The 20,329-nt window shown below is 43.5% G+C and overlaps 1 protein-coding gene across 1 annotated transcript; it reads left to right on the forward strand.

The window, feature by feature from the left end:
• Positions 1-492: 492 nt before the first annotated feature.
• Positions 493-12,206, forward strand: VPS18 (VPS18 core subunit of CORVET and HOPS complexes). The gene is made up of 5 exons (XM_065685476.1): positions 493-655; positions 5,913-6,054; positions 6,239-6,330; positions 7,066-8,936; positions 9,643-12,206. Exons 1-5 carry the CDS (start codon positions 565-567, stop codon positions 10,369-10,371), a joined length of 2,925 nt encoding a protein of 974 aa, XP_065541548.1. The 5' UTR covers positions 493-564; the 3' UTR covers positions 10,372-12,206.
• Positions 12,207-20,329: the final 8,123 nt, after the last annotated feature.

Here is a 20,329-nt window from a genome sequence, read left to right on the forward strand (position 1 = left end):
CCCTTTCAATGAAGAATTTGCTCCTTACACACAATCTAACACCACCAACCCCCCCCCCCCCCCCCCCCCCGCCGCCGCCCAGCGCAGCCTGAGGCTGATACCTCTTGTCCTGAAACTACTACCAAAAATACAGCCTAAAATACCGTGCTTGCAGTGCTATCACAACTAAGCGGTCCCACTACAGCACGCTGATAACACTCACAGGGTCATTTATCACACGCATGGCTGCACACAACAGGACGGCAGCGAGCAGAACCTGCAGGCACCAGAGATGCAAACCGCCTGCAAGCCTTGCTGCGGCTGCATGCACCCCAACACCGGGAAGCACAGTTATATGCTCATTTTAATGTATTATTAGGGACATGAAGGTCCCGGCTGCGACTACAGACGGAGTCGAGTCAAGACACACTCCTACCGCCATTTTGAGAGGGGCGATCCCTTCCCCTCAGGGAGAGACGCGGGGCCACAGCGCAAGCGCAGTGCGCGGCGGGGCAGGCACGTGACGCGGGTCAGCTGAGCGCGGGCGGAAGTGGCGGGTGCGGGCCTGTGGTGCCGGTGTCCGCCATGGCGTCCATTCTGGACGAGTACGAGGACTCGCTGTACCGCTCCGCCGCCGCGCAGCACAGCCGCGCCAGCGTGGGCATCCCGCACTCCGGTAGGTGGGGAGCGGGCCGTGTCAGGCGGTGCGGGGTGCTGCCGGGTGCTGGGGTAAGGCAGAGCAGTCAGCTCCGGCTTGGGTGTGCATCGCTTGTCGTGTGGGATGTTTTGGTGCACCCTGGGGTGCATCGGGAGGAGTGTGGCAGCGGGTTGAGGGAGGTGATCGTCCCCCTCTGCTCACCCCTGATGAGGCCACGTCTGGAGCACCGTGTCCAGTGCTGGGCTCCTCAGTACAAGGAGCTGCTGGAGAGGGTCCAGTGGAGGCCACAAGGATGATCAGGGATCTGGAGCATCTCTCTAATGAGGAGAGGCTGCAGGAGCCGGGCCTGTTTAGTCTGGAGAGGAGCAGACTGAGATGAGATCTCATCAGTGCAGATCAGTATCTCAAAGGCGGGTGCCAGGAGGATGGTGCCAGACTCTTTTCAGTGATGCGCAGCACTGGATGAGGAGCAATGACCATGAACTAAACCACAAGAAGTTTCACCTCAATATGAGGAAGAACTTCTTTACATTGAGGGTGGCAGAGCACTGGAACAGGCTGCCTGGGGCGGTTGTGGAGTCTTCCTCTCTGGAGACATTCAAAACCAACCTGTGTAATTGCTGTAGGTCGCCCTGCCTTGGCAGAGAGTTGGACTAGATGATCTCCAGAGGTCCCTTCTGACTCCAGTGATTCTGTAATGCAGGTCATCTTAGCAAAACCGAGATGCTGGTTATCTGTGGGAGGGCTTTATAAGGCCATAGGCCCTGTTGTGTGTAGTGATGTGTGTAGGAAATGTGTATGTGAAGTGCCTTCATAGTCACAAGTTATAACCACACCTTAGCGCTCGCTATTCAGTTCAGGACTTGTGGTAGTTGAGATCAACTTGTCGTCTGTTTCTTCCCCTCTGAGGAACCCAGCTGTTACAGTATTCTGGCTGTGTGCACAGCTGTACCTGCATGGGGTTAGTTTCCAAACCCAGAGGCAGTTTACCAAAGGCTTAGTTGTTAGAGTGGTTAGGTTAGTGGCAAGGTTACTGATGAAGGTTACCAAGAAAGCAATCTGTATGACTGTTAAGCTTTTCTACAGGTCTGTGAAGCTTTGGTACACAGTACTGTCCAGGGAAGTATACAATCAATGTAAAGTGACGTGTGATGACCAGTTAGTTGTTTCTTTCATGTGAGAGAAAGCAAACAGATGGCAAGTATATTCTATGATAAATTCAGGTTTATTAGGATCAGTAACTGTTCCCTGTTTGATGTCACCTCACAATGGTTTTTTGAGTGCTTGGAATTGGATGGGCATATTCCTTCAAGTTTTTTCCTTAAACAGTGTTGTTGTTAACCTTTGGGGAAAATAGTTTGTGATTCTATATAGGTGTTAAGAATTGATGGATTCTGTCATAGTATGTATATTACTGAGTATAAATACAAAGACAGAATTACTCATTACACGAGTCTAGGTACTGAAATAGGTATGTTCCCCCTGTTTGTTTTAACGTGCATAGTTTTTTTGTTGTGTAACGTTAGATAAAGAATAAGTGTCTTGAGTAAGTGTTGTGCAAAAGAGTGTTGGGACGAGCTGTGTTACATAAGATAAATTTTCAAGGACTCAGCTGTTCTTGACTGCTGCAACCCTGTCTCCAGTCATGACTGTTAGAGTTGAGAAATCTGCCTGTTTGCTGACAATTGATGCTGGCAAAGGAAGTTTGGGAAACTGCTGAATTGCAAAGGTACATCCGAATCAGGATTTTAATTGTCCTTACATCAGACCTGGTAATTTTGAGTGAAACTTGGGCTGGTAGAAGTTGTGGGCAATCTGAAGTTGACCTTGGAAAAAGATGCAACAAATAGCTAACTTCCTGAAAGCAATCCTTAAGGTTAGGTTGGAAGTTTTGGAAGATGTTAAAACTTACTCCTCTGTTCGAGTTAATGTGCTTGTTAATGTTTTAGTTCCTGTGCTTGTTAAACTGCAGGTGCTGTTTCTCAAGTTGTAGATAACCAAGTAGTGACTCTGTTGTCAACCTAAAGTACTGCTGCATCGTAAGTGTTCAGTACTGCAGTTTCAGCACAAAAAGGCCTATTTAGACCCACTAGGCTTGACTGAAGTTTGTGAGCTTAGATCTTTGAACTGTTTAAAAGCTCTATGGAAAAAATTTAGATGTGCCCAGAAATCAGGGTGGGAAATGCTGCAGTGGAATCTCAGCCTGAACAGAAGGAGGACATTGGGGTGAGGATGAAGGAAGGTGCTGTTCGAAAGGAATGCATGTTATAAAATAGATATCTCCTTTGTATAGAGGACTGTAAGTTAAGGAAGTTAATCTTTCTTCTGCTACAGACACTAGTTAAGATCCTCATGTTAGTAGTGATTATTCTACACTAACAGCAATTAGTAGTAGTTGTAACGGATGCAGCCCTAAAGAGTCAAGAATGCTGGAATCCAATTCACTGGCTTGAACTATGGCTGAATTATAAAAAAACCCCAAAATCCAAAAAACACAAACCTTCCCACCCCAGCTCTAAACCCCTACCTGTGTAGAGATACTCTCTGTTTCCTTTCCTTCCTGTGTCTCATGTCAGCTTTGTTTTGCTTAGTGGCAATCTGAAAAACAGTTCAGGATTGCCTGAGTGACTGTGACTTGGTGACCCATTGGTAGGTGAGTTTTTCCTATCAGGGTAATCCCTCTTTTTTCTATATATATAAATGTGTTTATATTTCTTGCTTATCTGTAGAGATGATATGATGTGAATCTGCATCTTGGGAGCTTGGTCCTCAAGTTTTGAAGCACAGTTCATACCAGCAAATTTAAACTGGGGCATTGCAGCTCCCTAATCTGAAATTAAGAACATCTGCTTTGCTTCACTGGAAATAAAGGAATGCACATCTGCATAAGTGGGAAATGTTTAAGATGTGGTTCAAAGTGTAAGAAAAAAACGTATGTGTAGAGCAAAAGACTGCCCACTCAGATTGTGGTTGCTCTGTCTGTTCCTGTAAGTGCATTTTTCCTCTAAAATAAGAATCCTTTAAAGATCCTGCCGCTGGTGTAGTGCTGAGGAGGAGTCAAGGAGAAGGCATTGGTGGAATAGGCAGTTGAAGGATTTGTAATGTTATAGGCTCCTTTCCACTGCTACACTGGCATTTTCAACAGCAACAGGGCTGAAATTTTCAGGATAACATGTGGGAGGTTATAGGCATTGAGTGTGCTTTGAAGTGGTGCTCTTAGTCCCAGGCTAGTGTCAGGCCTACGCTCTTTAGGATGGAAGTAGTCTGTTGCCTCTCAGATACAATTCCAGGTTTCTTTTTTCTGTAAGTTTACACCTTCCTGGTTAGCTGCTTTGGCCATGAATGGCCTTAACTTACTATAGCTCTTTTTGGGTTTTAATCTTCCTGTCCAGGCTAACTGCTGCATCGATCTGCTTGCTTTAGAAATTGGTTCATTGCATGTGGGTAGCAGTATACCAGGCTGTCTTGCTTTTGAGCTTGAGGTAGTGTGGTCAGACTGATGCTCTGCTGCTCTCTTTGTCAGAGGCTTATGTAAGACTGTGCGTATGGGAAATTCAGTCCCTGGGAAAACTTGTCTCATGGGACAGATATGGGTGAAACTTTGTGATAAGATCTGTTTGTGGAGGCACACGTGTTCCAGGATTGTGCTAATTGAGTATCATCACTTGGGTCTGGTTTTATACGAATGCTGCCTTATTTTGCAGTTCACTGGCATATCTGAGCTGTTTTGTAGGTTTTTTGCTCCCTCATAGGAATGTTCTCATTTAGGAATAGAATGGCACAGTCTCTGCAAGTCTTATGGTTTTGGATGCTGAGGTTTACTCATCTTCAATGAAAACTAAGTCTGTCATGCTGCTCTGGGCTGCCACATGGTGTTACAGCTCTACTTGTCTTTCAGTTTGTTGACTGCTTGCCTATGGCTGGGCTTTTGTCTTTGCTGTAGCCAGAGGTATGAGTTTGAACTGCATCTTGTGCTTTACCCATCTGCACTGAAGATCACAGGGGGTTTTAGAAGTATAGACTTTTAAGCTTTATTTATTCATGTATTAATATATTTCTACAGAAGTGTGTCACTTCCCTCAAGTCAGACCTTACTTCTCCATTCTTTGCCTTATCCACTTTCATAAGTAGTCACTCAACATGCGTTCCTATGGATGTCACATTTCCCAAGCTGACTGGGACTAGACTGACTAGCTGAATACTTACCTGGTCACATGAGCTAACTTGCTCTGGTTGTACACTCCCATTTTCAGTTCATTGATTTGTCAGGTTTGGGTGGTTGGGCTTAAAATGCAACATGTGTCCTATAAGGTCACCATGTCTTACCCAACTTCAGCTCTTAACTCTGACCTTAACTGGGCATTTCTCAGAATTCAGGCCTGTTTTTTTAAAGGATCCGAGGATTAGGTTAGTCTGGCTCCATCTGGGGATTTGCCGTGAAACAGTAAACCAGTCTGAGTGGATTTTGGATCAGGAAGCAATTTATGCCAAGACTAGGGCATTGATTCAGCAATCACCAGGTCTTGGTTATTGCTTTGGCTCTAACAAGTAGTTCACATGCCTTCCAGCTGGAAAGCTGCAATTAGGATAGTGTTATGGTTGGTAAAACAGGGTTATGGCAAAAGCATCATTGTGACCTCCAGCTGTGTTCCCTGCAGCAAATAATCCAATAAACTTTTCTCTGTGATGAAGTCTGCTATGTCGATACAAAAAAACCTCAACACGGCTTTCAAAATAGCTTTAGTTTGTGAATGATGGGTGTCAGGTATGATAGCTTGTTCAATCCCAACATGGAACAAGACAGAAATACGTTTCAATTAACACAATAATGGTCTCATGGGTAGCTTGTATGTGAGTGTCAAACCAGAGCCTTCTTTGTATCTTCTCTAATACCGGCCATTCTTTCCTGTCTTGAGCAAATAAACTGTCAACCAAGGAAAACAAATGACTTTGTGATTCTGCTCTCATTTTCAGCTTTTTATGCAGTTTATGTGACAGTTTTATGGCTTCCCCTGGAATTCCGTGTGCTTTCGAATTAATGTTAGTGAGAATTTTGCAGTTCTGTGACAAGGCAGTAAAATGTATTGCTCCTTTTCATTCCAGTTATACATACCCATGTAAGTGCTGCTCTCTGTGTTCATGCTCCCTTTTTAGTACAACCCAGAGCAGACGATGATCCTTCTAGTGTCTTAGGTTAGAATTGGATGTAGTGTGGGGTGGTGGTTGTGGGGTTTTGGTCTTGTTTCGGTTTTAAGTGTTTGTGTTCTTTCTCCAGGATATGTGAATGCACGTCTGGAGAAGGAAACACCAATATTTAACAAGCAAAGGATTGATTTTTCTCCTCCAGAGAAAATTAACAGCTTAGTGGTCTCCTCTAACCAGCTGTGTATGAGCCTTGGCAAAGACACCCTTCTCAGGTAATGCTGCCAAAGACCTGCATTTACTGCTTATTTTCTCTTGCCTCTTTCTTTCTCTTGTCTTTTTTCCCTGAAGTTGTTAGAGAACTTACAAACTGGATAAAAAGCCAAGATGGAGAACAGTAAGCAATTACGCCTACATGAACTGTTGTTGGAAACATGCTTTCATGGTTTCTGTTTGCAGGATTGATCTTGGGAAGCCAGATGAACCTAATCAGGTGGAGCTGGGACGCAAAGATGAAGCCAAAGTCTACAAGATGTTTTTGGACCACACAGGTAAGGCAACGGAGTATGTATGTTTACAGACAGTGGTTGGCAGCAGATGCAACTGAATGTGCATAACAAGAGCTGGCGAAAGAGTTCTCTTTCTGTTCTGTAAATAAGGAGAAGAGGTGGTTCTTCTATGGGCAGGACTCCATTGCCCAGGGGCTTTGCCTGCTGATTTGCCCCTGTGCTATTAAGAAAACACACTGGCTTGTGTGTGTATGTTGTTGCTTTGGAACTCTCTGAAATGAACACATGCAATTAGTTCTGAGCGAGGCTGCTAAAACCAATTAAAGGAAATCTTTGCAGTCACCCTGGGCTGTATCTGACTGTATAAGACTTTTTAAAAAGGACTGTAAAACATCTGCAGCTCACTGTAGCCTTCCCTGATTGTTAAAAACAAACCAGAGGTTTGGAAAGGGATGCTCGTATCTACCACCAGCTGCCAGGGATAGGAGAGAACTCTGGGAACTGTTTATCCTTAGAACACTTACTGAAACAGAAGAATATGTTCTCACTGAAGCATCTGAGGCTAGTAATTTAAGTTTTCCACACACAGACTACCATTCTGATCCAGCATGGAAATCCCCCACATTCCAAGGAATGTTTGGGAAAGTCTTGGGTTAAGTATGTTGATATCAGAGCTTATCAAATGCGAGGATTAGAAGCCTCAGGATTTTGGCTTGCTTCGGCACAGTCTTAATTTGTTCTCTTCTTCTCTTTCCCATACCCCTCTCCTGTTGGCAGGCTCCCATCTTCTGATTGCTCTGAACACCAGTGAATGCCTTTACCTGAACAGAAGTGTTCAGAAAGTGCGAGCACTCTCCCGCTGGAAAGGCCACTTGATTGAAAGTGTGGGCTGGAACAAATTCCTTGGTACAGAGACCAATACTGGGCCTATCCTGGTGGGGACAGCCCAGGGGCAGATCTATGAGGCTGAAATCTCTGTCAGCGAGGGAAGCCTCTTCAGCACTAATCCCGACCAGTACTTCCGACAGGTCTACACTCTGGAGGAGGAATCGGGACCTGCCCCAGTCTGCTGCTTGGAGATTGAACGAGGAATAGAAGGGAAATTTTTTATTATAGCCACCACTCAAAAGAGACTTTTCCAGTTTGTTGGCAAAGTGCCTGAAGGGACAGAGCAGCAAGGCTTCAGCTCCATATTTGCTTTGCATGCTGACCATTTGCCAAGCTTCCGGGAGTTTCCAGCCAGCTTTGGTTTCAGTGAGATAGCCTTTTACACCCCAAAACTGCGTTCCAACCCACGCTCCTTTGCCTGGATGATGGGAAATGGTGTTTTATACGGTACACTGGATTATAGCCGTCCTGATTCAATTTTGAGTGATGAACGGGTCTGGGTTTATCCTTCTGATATCGACATAACTGTGAACAAGCCAATATCCATTGTACTTACCCAGTTCCACTTCTTGTTGCTGCTGCCTGATCGAGTGAAGGCTGTATGCACTCTGAATGGGCAGGTTGTTTTTCAAGATATGTTCCTGGAGAAGTTTGGTTTACTGACACGCATGATCAAAGATCCCACAGTCCAGCAGATCTGGATCCACACTGAGAAAGTGGTGTTCCGCTACCACGTCCAGCGGGAATCTAGAGATGTGTGGAAGATGTATATGAATATGAACAAATTTGATTTAGCCAAAGAGTATTGTAAAGATCGTCCAGAGTGCCTAGATATTGTGCTGGCAAAAGAAGCAGAGCACTGCTTCCAAAACAAGAGGTATCTAGACAGTGCCAAGTGCTATGCGCTGACCCAGAGCTACTTTGAGGAAATTGCCCTTAAGTTCATTGAAGCCAAGCAAGAAGAGGCCCTGATGGAGTTTCTGATTAAGAAGCTGAGTAATCTAAAGCCTTCTGAGAAGACACAGACCACTCTGCTGACCACGTGGTTAACGGAGCTGTACCTGAACTGGTTGGGTGTACTGGAAGGAGATCCCTCACAGCGAAATCTCTATCTGGATACACGGGAGAAGTTTCGCACGTTCCTGAGCAGTCCTAAAAACAAAGACTGTCTGTTTAATAACCGGGCATCTATTTATGAGCTGTTGGCAAGCCATGGGGACACAGAGCACATGGTCTACTTTGCAGTCATCATGCAGGACTATGAGCGTGTAGTAGCTCACCACTGCCAGCACGATGAGTACGATGAGGCTCTAAATGTGCTGTCCAGGCACAGAGACGAGAAACTGTTCTACAAGTTCTCTCCAGTCCTCATCCAGCATATTCCCAAGAAGGTAGTTGATGCTTGGATTTCTATGGGCTCTAGACTGGATGCTAGGAACCTCATTCCAGCCCTTGTTAACTATAGCCAGAGTGCCAGCACCCAGCAGATCAATGAAGCCATTAGATATATGGAGTTCTGTGTCTATCAGTTGGAGGAAACTCAGCAAGCCATTCACAACTACCTGTTGTCTCTTTATGCTTTGTGTCGGCCGGATTCACTGCTATCATACCTGGAGCAAGCAGGAACTAACCCAAACAGGATCCACTATGACCTGAAGTATGCATTGCGCCTGTGTGCAGAGCATGGGCACCACCATGCATGTGTCCATATTTACAAAGTGATGGAATTATATGAGGAGGCTGTGGATCTCGCCTTACAGGTACGTGTGTCTGTGCATGCATGCAGTGACAAGTTATCTTGAACAACTGAGCATTTGAGAGGAACTGGACAGATTCATCACTACAGGAGCTGTGCAGCTAAGTAGGAAGAAAGACCTGTCTCTGTTAATGTACTTGTGAGCTTTCATGGTTGTTTTAAGTAGACAGCTGGCTGTGACAAGCCATAATTGAAGGTAGAGGCATGGAAGGTACAAGGGGGAGTACTGTCTGCCTTAAGCTCAGTCTCTAACATCAAATACTTTTAACATATCTGCATTTATGCAATACTCATATAGCTACTGTTCAGGATTCTAATTAATTCCTATTCCTACATGATGATAACTATCACAGAAGAATGCCTTTGGCAGCTTAGTCTGACCTTCAAGGAGCTATTGGATCTTTTTTATTGGCATTGCTATGTCTCTGCTGGAATGTGTGGCCAGCAAAGATACTATGACATGGATTTGCCCTTATTGTAGTGCTAGGCTTTGTGGTTGTCTGCTGGTTAGCAAGCAAATCTTTAAGGAGACTGCTGGTGGAGAGGAGAGGTGTTTGACATGTAAACAAGGAGCAGGCCAGCAGTGCAATGAGTTAGCAATAGAAGTTATCTATTAATGCCTCCTATGATGGACAGCAGGCTTTGAAGTTGAATGGTGGATAAACAAAGAGGGAAGCTTACCTCAATTTCCTTGTCTGTCCAACTTCTAGGTGGATGTTGATCTTGCGAAGTCCTGTGCAGATCTCCCTGAAGATGATGAGGAACTCCGGAAGAAGCTCTGGTTAAAGATTGCTCGCCATGTTGTTCAGGAAGAGAAGGATGTCAAGAAGGCAATGGCCTGCCTCTCCAGCTGTGCCCTGCTGAAGATTGAAGATGTCTTGCCATTCTTTCCAGACTTTGTCACCATTGACCATTTCAAGGAGGCAATCTGTAACTCCCTGGAGGACTACAACAAGCACATTGAGGAGCTGAAAAGGGAGATGGAGGAAGCCACACAGAGTGCCAAGAGAATCCGAGAGGACATCCAGGAAATGAGAAATAAATATGGCTCTGTGGAGCCTCAGGAAAAATGTGCTGCTTGTGACTTCCCACTTCTAAACCGCCCTTTTTACCTTTTCCTGTGTGGCCACATGTTTCACTATGACTGTCTCCTCCAAGCGGTGTTCCCAAACCTTCCTGCCTATAAACAGGCAAAACTTGAAGATCTTCAGAAGAAGCTGGCAGCTACCAGTCAGCCTTCCAAGAGTCACCATCGTCCCAAGGACGCAGATGCCATTAGCTTGGGGAAGGGGCAGCAGAGCCGGGAACAGATCAAAGCTGACATTGATGATATTGTGGCAGCTGAATGTGTGTACTGTGGGGAGCTGATGATCCGGTCAATTGACAAGCCTTTTATTGATCCCCAAAAGTATGAAGAGGAGATGCAGAGCTGGCTGTAGTTTTCCCAGCCTGCAACTGTCAGTACACAAGAGCGGTTTTGTTCACAACTTGTGAAGCTTCTGTGGTGAGAATATAATCTCCAGAACCAGGAACACAGTGGCAACTGTTGAACTCTTAATAAAAGAGTAGTGGGGTCACTATAGTGAACTAGTCTTGAAACGTGGAGAAACAGCTATGGCTGTCTAAGAACTTGAACAAGAGTTAAGAGTTAACCTACTGGAATATATTTAGCAGATGTTTGCTGCTTGCAGTTTTTCTGAGGTTCTCAGTGTGAAGCTAATGGAGTGCCTTGTTGTCCAGAAGAAACTGGGAACAACCTATGATTTGTCTTCCCTGTTGTGTGGTATTTGTTTTGGTGAAGACAAGCTTGAAGGAAAAGGTAGTGTAAGCAGTGTAGGCTTCATTCATCATCCAAAGCTAGAATTGCCTTCTGTTTCCTTTTTGCTGAGAGTCTATAACCACATACATGGAAAGGACATGAAAGGACAGATGCTCTTGCATATATATTTTGTATTTGTGTAGCATGATGTTTTACATGTTTCTACACAATGTAATACAAGAATGTGTATAATTCTCAAGCAGGACTGTCTCATAATACACATTTGTCTGAAATTTAAGGTGTCTTAATTCTCTTTCCCACAAGCTATATGGACAAGACCATACATTTCAGTTTTCTCTAGCTACTGGTTCTGGCAATATTTTGTAGCCTGTTCACCCCTTCCTCACTATCTGAATCCTATTTCTAATACAGCTGTCTTTGTATAGTGGGTCTTGGTTTTGTCTTCACCCAATCCAAAATTTATATATACAGTAGTAAGGTTTCAGCTGGTAGATACTCTGCAAGCAGGAGCACAACCTGTTTGTGTTGTCCTGTTGTCATCCACCACAAGCTGCACTTGAGCACTAGACAGGAGATCCAGTCATAGGCTCCCTCAAGGGTAGACTACGGAAAAGTTCTGTTGGTGTGAAATTTGCTTTGCTATTTGAAACCAGAACCTAGTGACCAGGTAGTCTTACCTTCCTGACAGTATTTGATACTTTCTGGAGGTGGCAGCAGGTCACTGTAGGTCTGTTGCTCTGACTTGGGAAATTTTTCCCAGAAGGTGGGGATCACTGCATTGTGGTTGAGGGGACAAACCATTATATTCAATTGACTTAGCAAGGATTCCTTGGTTTAGTTTTGAAGAAAACAAAGTTTTAATGTTCTGCTGTTTGAGGCTGAATCCCAAATGTAATTGGCAGAAGGATGGAATCATCTAAATTAAAAATGATGATTCTTGTAATTAAGGCAACAGAAAATACTTTCTCTTGCAAAACTTCTTCAGTTCTTTCACATGAATGCATGTGCTTGAATACCTCCCTGCCTGCAAGTCACGGTCTTTGTGGTGTTGTAGAAATGGGTCTTCACGCCATTGAAAGGGATTGTAAATCGGTTTCCTCAAGGAGCTGACCTAAGAATGTTGATAACTGTACAGCAGTCCAGAAGAACATCCGTGCTTTCATTGGGAACTTCAGCCTGGAATGAATGGATCTTATCTGTATAAAATTACATGAATAATAAAAGCCAGAGCTGACAGTAGGAATACCTGAGGTTTTGAGATCCTCTTCTCATTGTTGAAGCCATGGGATAGGCAGTCTCATTGCCACCTGGTAGTGTTTGTTGCTGCTTTATCAAACCGCTGTTTCAGTGTTCGGAAACCACACATGCTGTAGTTTTCTTTGGCTCTGGATAGCCTTTTGCTTTGAGTAAGTCAGTGGGTCTGGCAGAAGAATTTGTGATGAAAACTGAATGTGATGTCTTTTGAAGTTCAGCATTAAACCTGTTGTAACTGGCTGCTCCTGATTCATCATCTTTTCATGTAAGCAGTGTGATGCTTAAAGTTGTATATGTCATTCTAAAGCAACAGTAGCCCCTTACCTAAGCCAGTTTCTGAGCAAAGGCAAGTGGCCATTTTTCTCCCCTTTAGCAGAAACGTGAGTAGCAGCTCATTCTAATGGAGTCATTTCAAGTTCTTTTCCTTCAGATATTCTTAATGCTTGTTCCACCTCTTTACTTTTGGGTTTTTACAGGATGCTTTCTTGTTATGTTGGTACATATATTGGTATGTTAGAATTATTCCTTTCTTTTCCTATTAGTGCTACATAACAGTTGCATCATTAAATGCTTTTGTTGTGCTCTGCAAATTAGCAATATTATTTGCTTATAGACCATTTCAGAGAGATCTGCTTGTCCATAAGATTGGAAGAAGAGTGTGTCTGTAGGAACTGAGGCGTAGCAAGTAAATAAAAGCTCTCAAGTCTTTGCCTGAGATAGGGTGATAGGAGAAGGCACCTGAGGAACTACTGATTCCAGTCTTGGGTATCAATATGTCTCACTTAACAAAAATAGAACTATGTTGTTTAGTTGTATTTTACATGACTAGTATGCAACAGTCTCTAAGGGCTGTATGGCTTGTGCACCAGAAGCACACACCACAAATCTCACACTTTCTCATTATTGCTCACTGAAAAATCTTCTAGGTCATTCACTGTCAAGGCTATGGAGAGTGTTAATGCCTGCAAGGACTCCGGCAGTGATTAGATGACTAGTGCCAGTAGTACAGGAAGCTATATAAAGATATCTGCTGAAGTTTCCTTACAGTGCCACATGCTTCAAAAGTTTCAATAACCACTCACCTGTGCTTCTGTTGTAGTATCACTCAGTGAAAAAGGTGAGGGATTTTTAGGGGGAAGTGAACTTAGTGTACTCCTGTAAATCTAATGTGAGATCTTTTCCTCTTTGCTTTCAGAATAGCGTTTTTATCTTTTCTCCTTGTAACTTCAGCACAGTTACATTTTAGAAATCACAGTTCTTTGTATGTTTTTTTTTTTTAGCTGTGAATGAGCTGTGTACCAGCTGTTACAAATGATGTGCCCTTGGGCCTTGTCTGTGTGAATAACCCCTACCATTTACTGTAATGCAGCTAGAGAACAGCATAACCGAAAGGGCATAACCACAGAGCCCCAGCCCTCTGTAACCAGAGCAAATACCCGTAGATGGATTTACACTGAAGATATTCAGCTGTGAAGGCAAGGCCTAAAGCAAACTTGTGCCTACTACCTCACCTCTCCATGGCTTCAAGCAAGCGATTGGTGAAATGCGGTGAGATGGGGGAGACGATGGTGTGTGTGTGTGTTATGGAGGAGTTTGTAGAGATTTCAGATGCACTGACTGTTGGCCTATGTGGTTGGAAGCGGCAAACAAATGCTTAGAGCTGTGTTTTGTCTGAATGACTGGGCTGGAAACTACGGGAGGCAAATTTTTAACAAGCCACTAGATGTCATTGCTGTCCATTTAAATACTGAAGTTTGTTGCAGAGAAGTGGGAGGCATTCGGTAGCAGAAGAAAGAACCATACCAAACCGTGAGGAGCTGAAGCAGGTTCTAAGTGCCTTTGTGGGGCAGGGTGGAGAGAGACCTGTAAGGTAGTTATTGGAGGCAAAGATGCTAAAAAAATTGACTTTAACTGAAAGGCAATTTCAGTTCATAGATCACCATTTTTCAGGTTTTGAATATCAAAAGCTGGATTTATTCAGTCAACAAGTGAGTATCGATCCTCCTTTGTTTAACTGCGTTCTCGTGTAAGTTCCTGTAGACATAGCTGATTTAGTAAACTGCAGAGAGACAGTCCTTGGGCTTAGAGTTACAGTATTTGGTGTTCTTGGTCTGGCCATTTCTGCTTCCCCTTCACCCTGTCCTGGCAGCATAGAAATGAATGTGAGCCAGCTCCTTAGTTGCCTGGGTTCACATGTAGTGTGTTTTATTAAAACTGCTAGTAAAGCTGGATTTGTAATGCAATATTGGACACAGACCTGCATGAACAAGAAGCTGGTGTGTTTGCTTTTGCCTCTGAGCTGCAGGGTCGTAATCCCAATTATAAGCAAGTGGGAATGGGAACATCTTGTGCTCCATCAAAATCAGATGTTGTAGTTTGACTCAAGACTGTAGTTGTGTATTAGCTTGTAGTTCTTGGAATGGGTAGTTCCCATTCACTGTGTTGTCACTGTCAGTGTATACACTATCTATGTTTACAAGTGCAATTACTTTGCTTCTAGTGGTAATTATTGGGAAGTCTGTTGTTCCTTGCATCACTTATCCAACAACCCTGTCCTGAGCAGTGGGGTGAAAGACTGAAGACAGACCTCTTCCTTGCAACAAGTGTGCTGAGCTGAAATTTGAGGTTTGAAATATACAAAAATATGGAATTTTGGATTTTAAATTAGGATTTTTTTTTAATTCAGATGGATTAAGTCATTTTCCCCAGAAGAGATGGAGTACCATGTGATTCACTGTGGTATATGTAGTGTTTAGGAGAGAATGCTCATAAACATCTGGCATCCTCAAAGCAGAGAGAGGCTGGTCATGATCTGTCTTTTCTGTACACAGAGGAAAGGATGCCCTAGAACGGAGAGGGTATGGTGGTTTCTATGAAATAATTTGTCTGAACTTTATGTATCTGACTTCAGAGAAGCTTCCCCAGTGGAACTGTGATATTGATGAATCTGTACTTTTCACACTGAGGTGCTGGAGAAGGAAAAGGTAATTTTGTTTGGAATAGTGATTTTGGTAAAACTCAAGAGCTCGGTACTTGAAAGCAGAGCATTACAGGAGTGCCTTAAATTTGCAGTGGGTTGTGTATGGGTTCAGCTTCTAAACTATCTGCTGTCTCTGTGCCCAGGCTGGACTTTACACCTTACGAGCCCTCTGTGATTTGAGCTTCATGCCCCTATTGTGATTTTGGAGATTCATGATACTCCTTCATCAACTCAGTGTTTGGGTTTTTTCACTCCCAGGTCTCATGGAGAGGCATCAGGCTACTTGTTTGATGCTACCAATGAGCTTTAAAGCACCCTGGTCTGCAGCTGCTTTCCAGTGGAAGGAGGGGAATAAGATTAAACAAAATTGTTAGATCTACCTGTTGAAACTGGTTGGGATGAAAAAGAAAAGGGGCTCAGGCGTTTCACGGTCAGAGGTATTGGAGCAGCTTGTTTGAATAAGACTGAACACTGGTTGCTTAGGAACAAGGAAGCTACAGGAGTTACAAATATAACTGATCCCTTTGTTGTTGTGGGGCAGCTCAGCAGAGGATAGTTTCCAACTTGCAGCAAGTCAGTACTGCGTTGAGACTTGCTGCAGTGCTTCACAGCCACTATGAGAAGGATGGTAGAGTTGTTTTAATTCAACACTTGAGCTGCAGAGCTTGGTTGGTGTGGGAATAAGCACAGCTGATGTGTCTGTACAACAAAAGGCTGTCATTGATACACAGAGATTTCCTTCATATGCTTCTGAGCACCACATAAAGACCCATGTTTTATAAATGGGCGTACAGGCTGTACCTGATACGTGTCAGGTGGTAATTTTGGCATTTCCCAGCTTTGCAGGGGTTCATATATTTCTCCCATGCTGCTGTGTTGGTTGTAGGCTGGGTTGTCTTCAGAAGAGGATTTGATGTAGCCTTTAGTTTGTTTAACACACAGTTTGTTTGCTTCATCTGTAACTGAGAATACTACTGGTAGAAGTTTTTGCAGTGTAAGTGTTCAGAAGAAGCCAAACCATAGCCTACCCCTCATTTTGTGCTCCATATTGAATGGTTCATTATAGGTGGTGGCTTGTATGAGAAGGCTTGAACAGCTGGTTTGGTATCCAAAAGCAGGCATTCTCCATTTCATGCAATTGAAAGCCAAGTGCTGGTTACTTGGCTTGGGACATGATCTCCTGAACGCAGCCTGAACACTTAGTCAGACATCTGCCTAAAAGTGTTCGCCAATTAGTTACTAAACAGTCTTTTTTTCATGTCTTCGCGTGTACATACGGCATAGATTTCCTAATAAATCAATTATTACTGCGGAACTGGGTTCATCAGAAAGTTGCTCCTATCTGTAGATTCTCTTATTGTCCCACCTTTATTGAAAACAAGGGGCACAGTGTGGTTTTCTCCATGAGTAGATCTGGAGTGTTTTGATCTCTAATGATTCAACTCCGTTCTTCTTTTCACACACATTGCGCCAATGCCTTTGGCTGAATTAGGAATGTCATAGAAAAAAAGCCCACCAAGAAAGCTGCTGTATTAGTGTTTTCAGGACTTTTCTCTACAGGTTCTACATGACACTTATTCGCAGCTGCCCTGGCTGGTTTTGATGCTGCTGCATGTTTTTCACTGTGTGAACAGGAGTTATTCTCTGGTAAGAACCTGTGAAGGTACAAAATTGTTGGTCTTTGGCTAATTATAATGTGTATCTAGCAAAACAGCTGTTGTCCAATTTTTTGCTTAGTAACTATCAAGATAACATTATAGCTGATCTAAAGAAAACAATATTCCACATGTAGCTGAACCATATGTCACTGTCCTTGATAACAAGGCCATAAATTTAGATCAGCTCGTGCCGTTTGGCAGAACTGAACAGAATATTGCTGGGTGAGGAAGAAACTGAGAGTTGGGGCTTACTCTCCTAGATGTCCCAGTTCTTTGTTTAATACTTGCCTATGTGACAGGACGTGACTGTCTCAGGATGACATCTGCATTTGTGTTGCGGTGGTGGGTTCTGCTGAGCAGCCTTTTGGGGAGAAAGCTCTTCGGTATGTTCTGCAGGCTGTTTCAAACACTGGTCTGCTTGCCCAGTTAATGAGATTGGAATAACTAGGACCATGTCATCTTTCTGCTACATTCTTCTGCAGGGTTGTTTACAGTTCTCTTCAGCATGTGCTTCAAAGTCTTGCAGTGGCAGGGCTTCCGAAGCAAAAACTATTTTAGTACAGGAAGCATCTAATGAAAGCAGAACATACCAAAACCTGTTCCATAATAAGCCAGAGTTTGTTTTCATTCTATTGAAAATTCTTGGTGAGAAAGTAAGTATAGACTCTAAAGTAACATTTATTTGTGTTTCTTTCAGCTCAGGCTTCTCCAGGAACAGTTTAAGGACAGAAATGTCCTCTTCTGTGAGCTGGAGTGGCTTCATGTGGACTTTTCTATTTATAAGTAGCATCTTCTTAAACTTGTTGTTGGCTGTTGATTGAGGAATGTCCTGTAATCCTTGATTTGCCTAATATTTGTACACAGAACTGTTGTGGGAGGCTGGAATGGAACAGTGTATGGTAGTATGCAGCACGCGGCAAACCTAGACTCTGGCAATAGTTTCTTTGCTTACTGAAGAATCCAGATTTGCACCCTGAAAGCTGTTTTTCTCTGCAGCGTGGTTACAGAAGCAGTAGGGAGTTTTCAGAAGAACTTTGAGTGGCCCTTGTATCCTTATGGAGAGGTATCTGGAAAATGGTAATTTCATGATGATTCAGTGCTGCATTTCAGCAGCTTTGAGTTACAGCGAGTTGCTTACTTGATGCTGTGGCACCTGAGCCAAAAGTAAAGGTGTGGATTATTTGCCTCCCAGGCATCTTGTCCTCCCCTGAGTTATGCTCTGAAGAAAATCAACAGCTTGGGAAGTTCAGGCTGAACTTAGGTTGAAATGAGGAAGTAGGAAGAATTTCTGCACACGACATAGTTATTACTGTCAGTCCTTCAGCACACCTGCATAATGCTAGGCTTGAGCAAGCTTGTTGGATGTTCTCTGTAGGGCAACCAAAATCTGTAGGTAGAACCTTGAAACTCAAAGTGCTCTCAACCCATTTTTCAGGAGTCAGAACACTTTTGGAGCTGCCTGTCTCCTTACGAGACCCTGCATCAACTGTGATGGTGATCACCATTTCTTTATGATGCCTGTCATGTTGTACCTTTTTTCATTCATTCTTCTGTCTGAGCACTAGCTCATGTCTCCCATTTACTTCTTTCACCTTCTCTGCTCACTGCTCTAGCAAAGAACTGTTTGATTCTGACATAACTACTAAACACAGGAAGGGTTAATAGGAGGTGAATGGTGAACCTTCCTGCCACTAAGTTTGAAAACCAATGAGGAAAGGAAGAGAATTCTGTAGAGAGGATCACAGGAGGCCACTGGCTTCCAGGTTTCAGAAGGATGAAGCATGGAAGACAGACCAAAGCCATACTGGGGTAAGGTGACGAATACAGCTTGCAGTCTTTGTTCCGATATAGCAGAATTAGTACAGGCTGTGAAAATACTTGTTTCTGGCCAATCTGTCTTTCCTGAAAGGTGTACTACTTTTCACCGAGTAACAGACTGGAGCATCAAGAGAAGGCTGTGAGGGGAAGGATGCTTCAGATTTATCATTTGCAACACAGGAGAGTATCTACAAACCCTCCTATATTGGTGGAACGAGGAGGAGTTAGGTTAGCAGAGAGCATAGTTTGAATCCAAGACGGTTACTGATGTATAAACGGCTCTCCCAGATGCTGCTGCCTGTCATACCTGGCTTTTGGGTGCTTTTATTTCCTAAACTACCTTGTCTGTATGTTGAAATATTCAGGATGCTTAAAATGCTCTTAGATGCTCGCACAACTGAGTCACTACTAAGGTGTCAGTGGGACAATTACATGTCATGCCTTTGAATTAATGCCAGCTCTCATGTGTTCAGTGTAGCTGTTCAGAGCTGTCTAAGCAGGAAAGCTATAGGATGGCTGTTTTAACGAAGTTTAAGATTAAAATATATAGCGATGCCCGCGGTAATATGGTCATGTTGAACAACTGAGTGACCTTTTTGTATTTTTCACTGCTTTTCCCATACCACATATGACATCTGAACAGGATTTGGGATTTCACTGTGCTCCATGCTTTCTGACTAATACCATTAGTGAGTGTGAGAGGCCCAAGATGGCTAGGGAAAGTATTCCTTCAGCTGGCAAACAGCTATCTGATCTTGTACAGAAGAGACCAAGTTCTTCCCCCATTCAATGTCACACAACATCCCCATGTCAATACAAAACCAAAACCCTAAAGAGCAATGTATCAAATCTCTCTCTACAGCTGTATTGCTGTTCCCTCTCTGAAAGTTTCAAGTTATCTAATTTGGGTCGCAAACTATCCCAAACCCTTAGTTTTTTGGTAGCAGTCCAAGTTGGTAGCCTACAAGAAGTTATTATGTCCAGATGCCTACTGTCTGTGGGGATGTAAATGCAACTGAACCAGCATATTGCAGGGGGGTTGGAACTGAGTGATCTTAAGGTTCTTTCCAATCCTAACTATTCTATGATTCTGTCTTGCAGGCTTCTGGTGGAGATTGCTGTAATGTCCCTGAAATGCTGTGCTGAATTAATAAAATACAACATCGTTAGATTTGAATAAATGGGAGTGTTGCTCTCTGTCCTCATGTAATCCAGTATGTATCAGTGACCCCTTTCCTTTAATAGCAGGAAGGAAGTAAGATCTGTATGCCTTGGGAACATACCTCTAAAAACAACTTGCAGTTGCATTTCTCTGCCTCCTTTTAGTCCCTTTGAATAGTAAAGATTCATATTCTCACTTTTTAGCCACAGCAGCCTGGCTATTAGATCACTCAGGGATGTTGTTTTTATGTCACAGTCTCATTATCATCTTAGCTTGGGTGTTGGTGCTCCTCTCCCGCATTCAGGTGCCTAATAAGGGTTCTTATCACCCCAAAACAGTTACTTTGGATCCCAGCCCAGCATGCGTGGGCACTGGCAGCATTTGGATATTTATAGGGTTCTCTACTTCCTTCTTTTCTTTTGGCCACTTTTTTACTTACTACAAGAATTCCTTGTTCCTTCCAATAAATGCAACACTCCCAGGGTGGTGTCTGGGCAGGAGATGTTATGTATGTACCTTCCCAGCTGCTGGGACCAGTGCAAACAGGTACAAGGCAGCAGTGGCCTGCAAGGCGCAGCTTAAAGAAAGAATAGAAACATTAAAAGGCACTGCCTTATTCACCTCCTTCCATCCAGTTTTGGGAGCTTACTTAGCCTTGTTGATTTATTGTGGTGTTAAACTCCAATACCTTGACATCTTGAGCACCATTATAATGTGATTAGAGAGGGTCAAATGCCCTGAATGC

The sequence above is a fragment of the Lathamus discolor genome, chromosome 6, assembly GCF_037157495.1.
Source record: "Lathamus discolor isolate bLatDis1 chromosome 6, bLatDis1.hap1, whole genome shotgun sequence".
In the NCBI taxonomy this organism is placed as follows: Eukaryota; Metazoa; Chordata; class Aves; order Psittaciformes; family Psittacidae; genus Lathamus; species Lathamus discolor.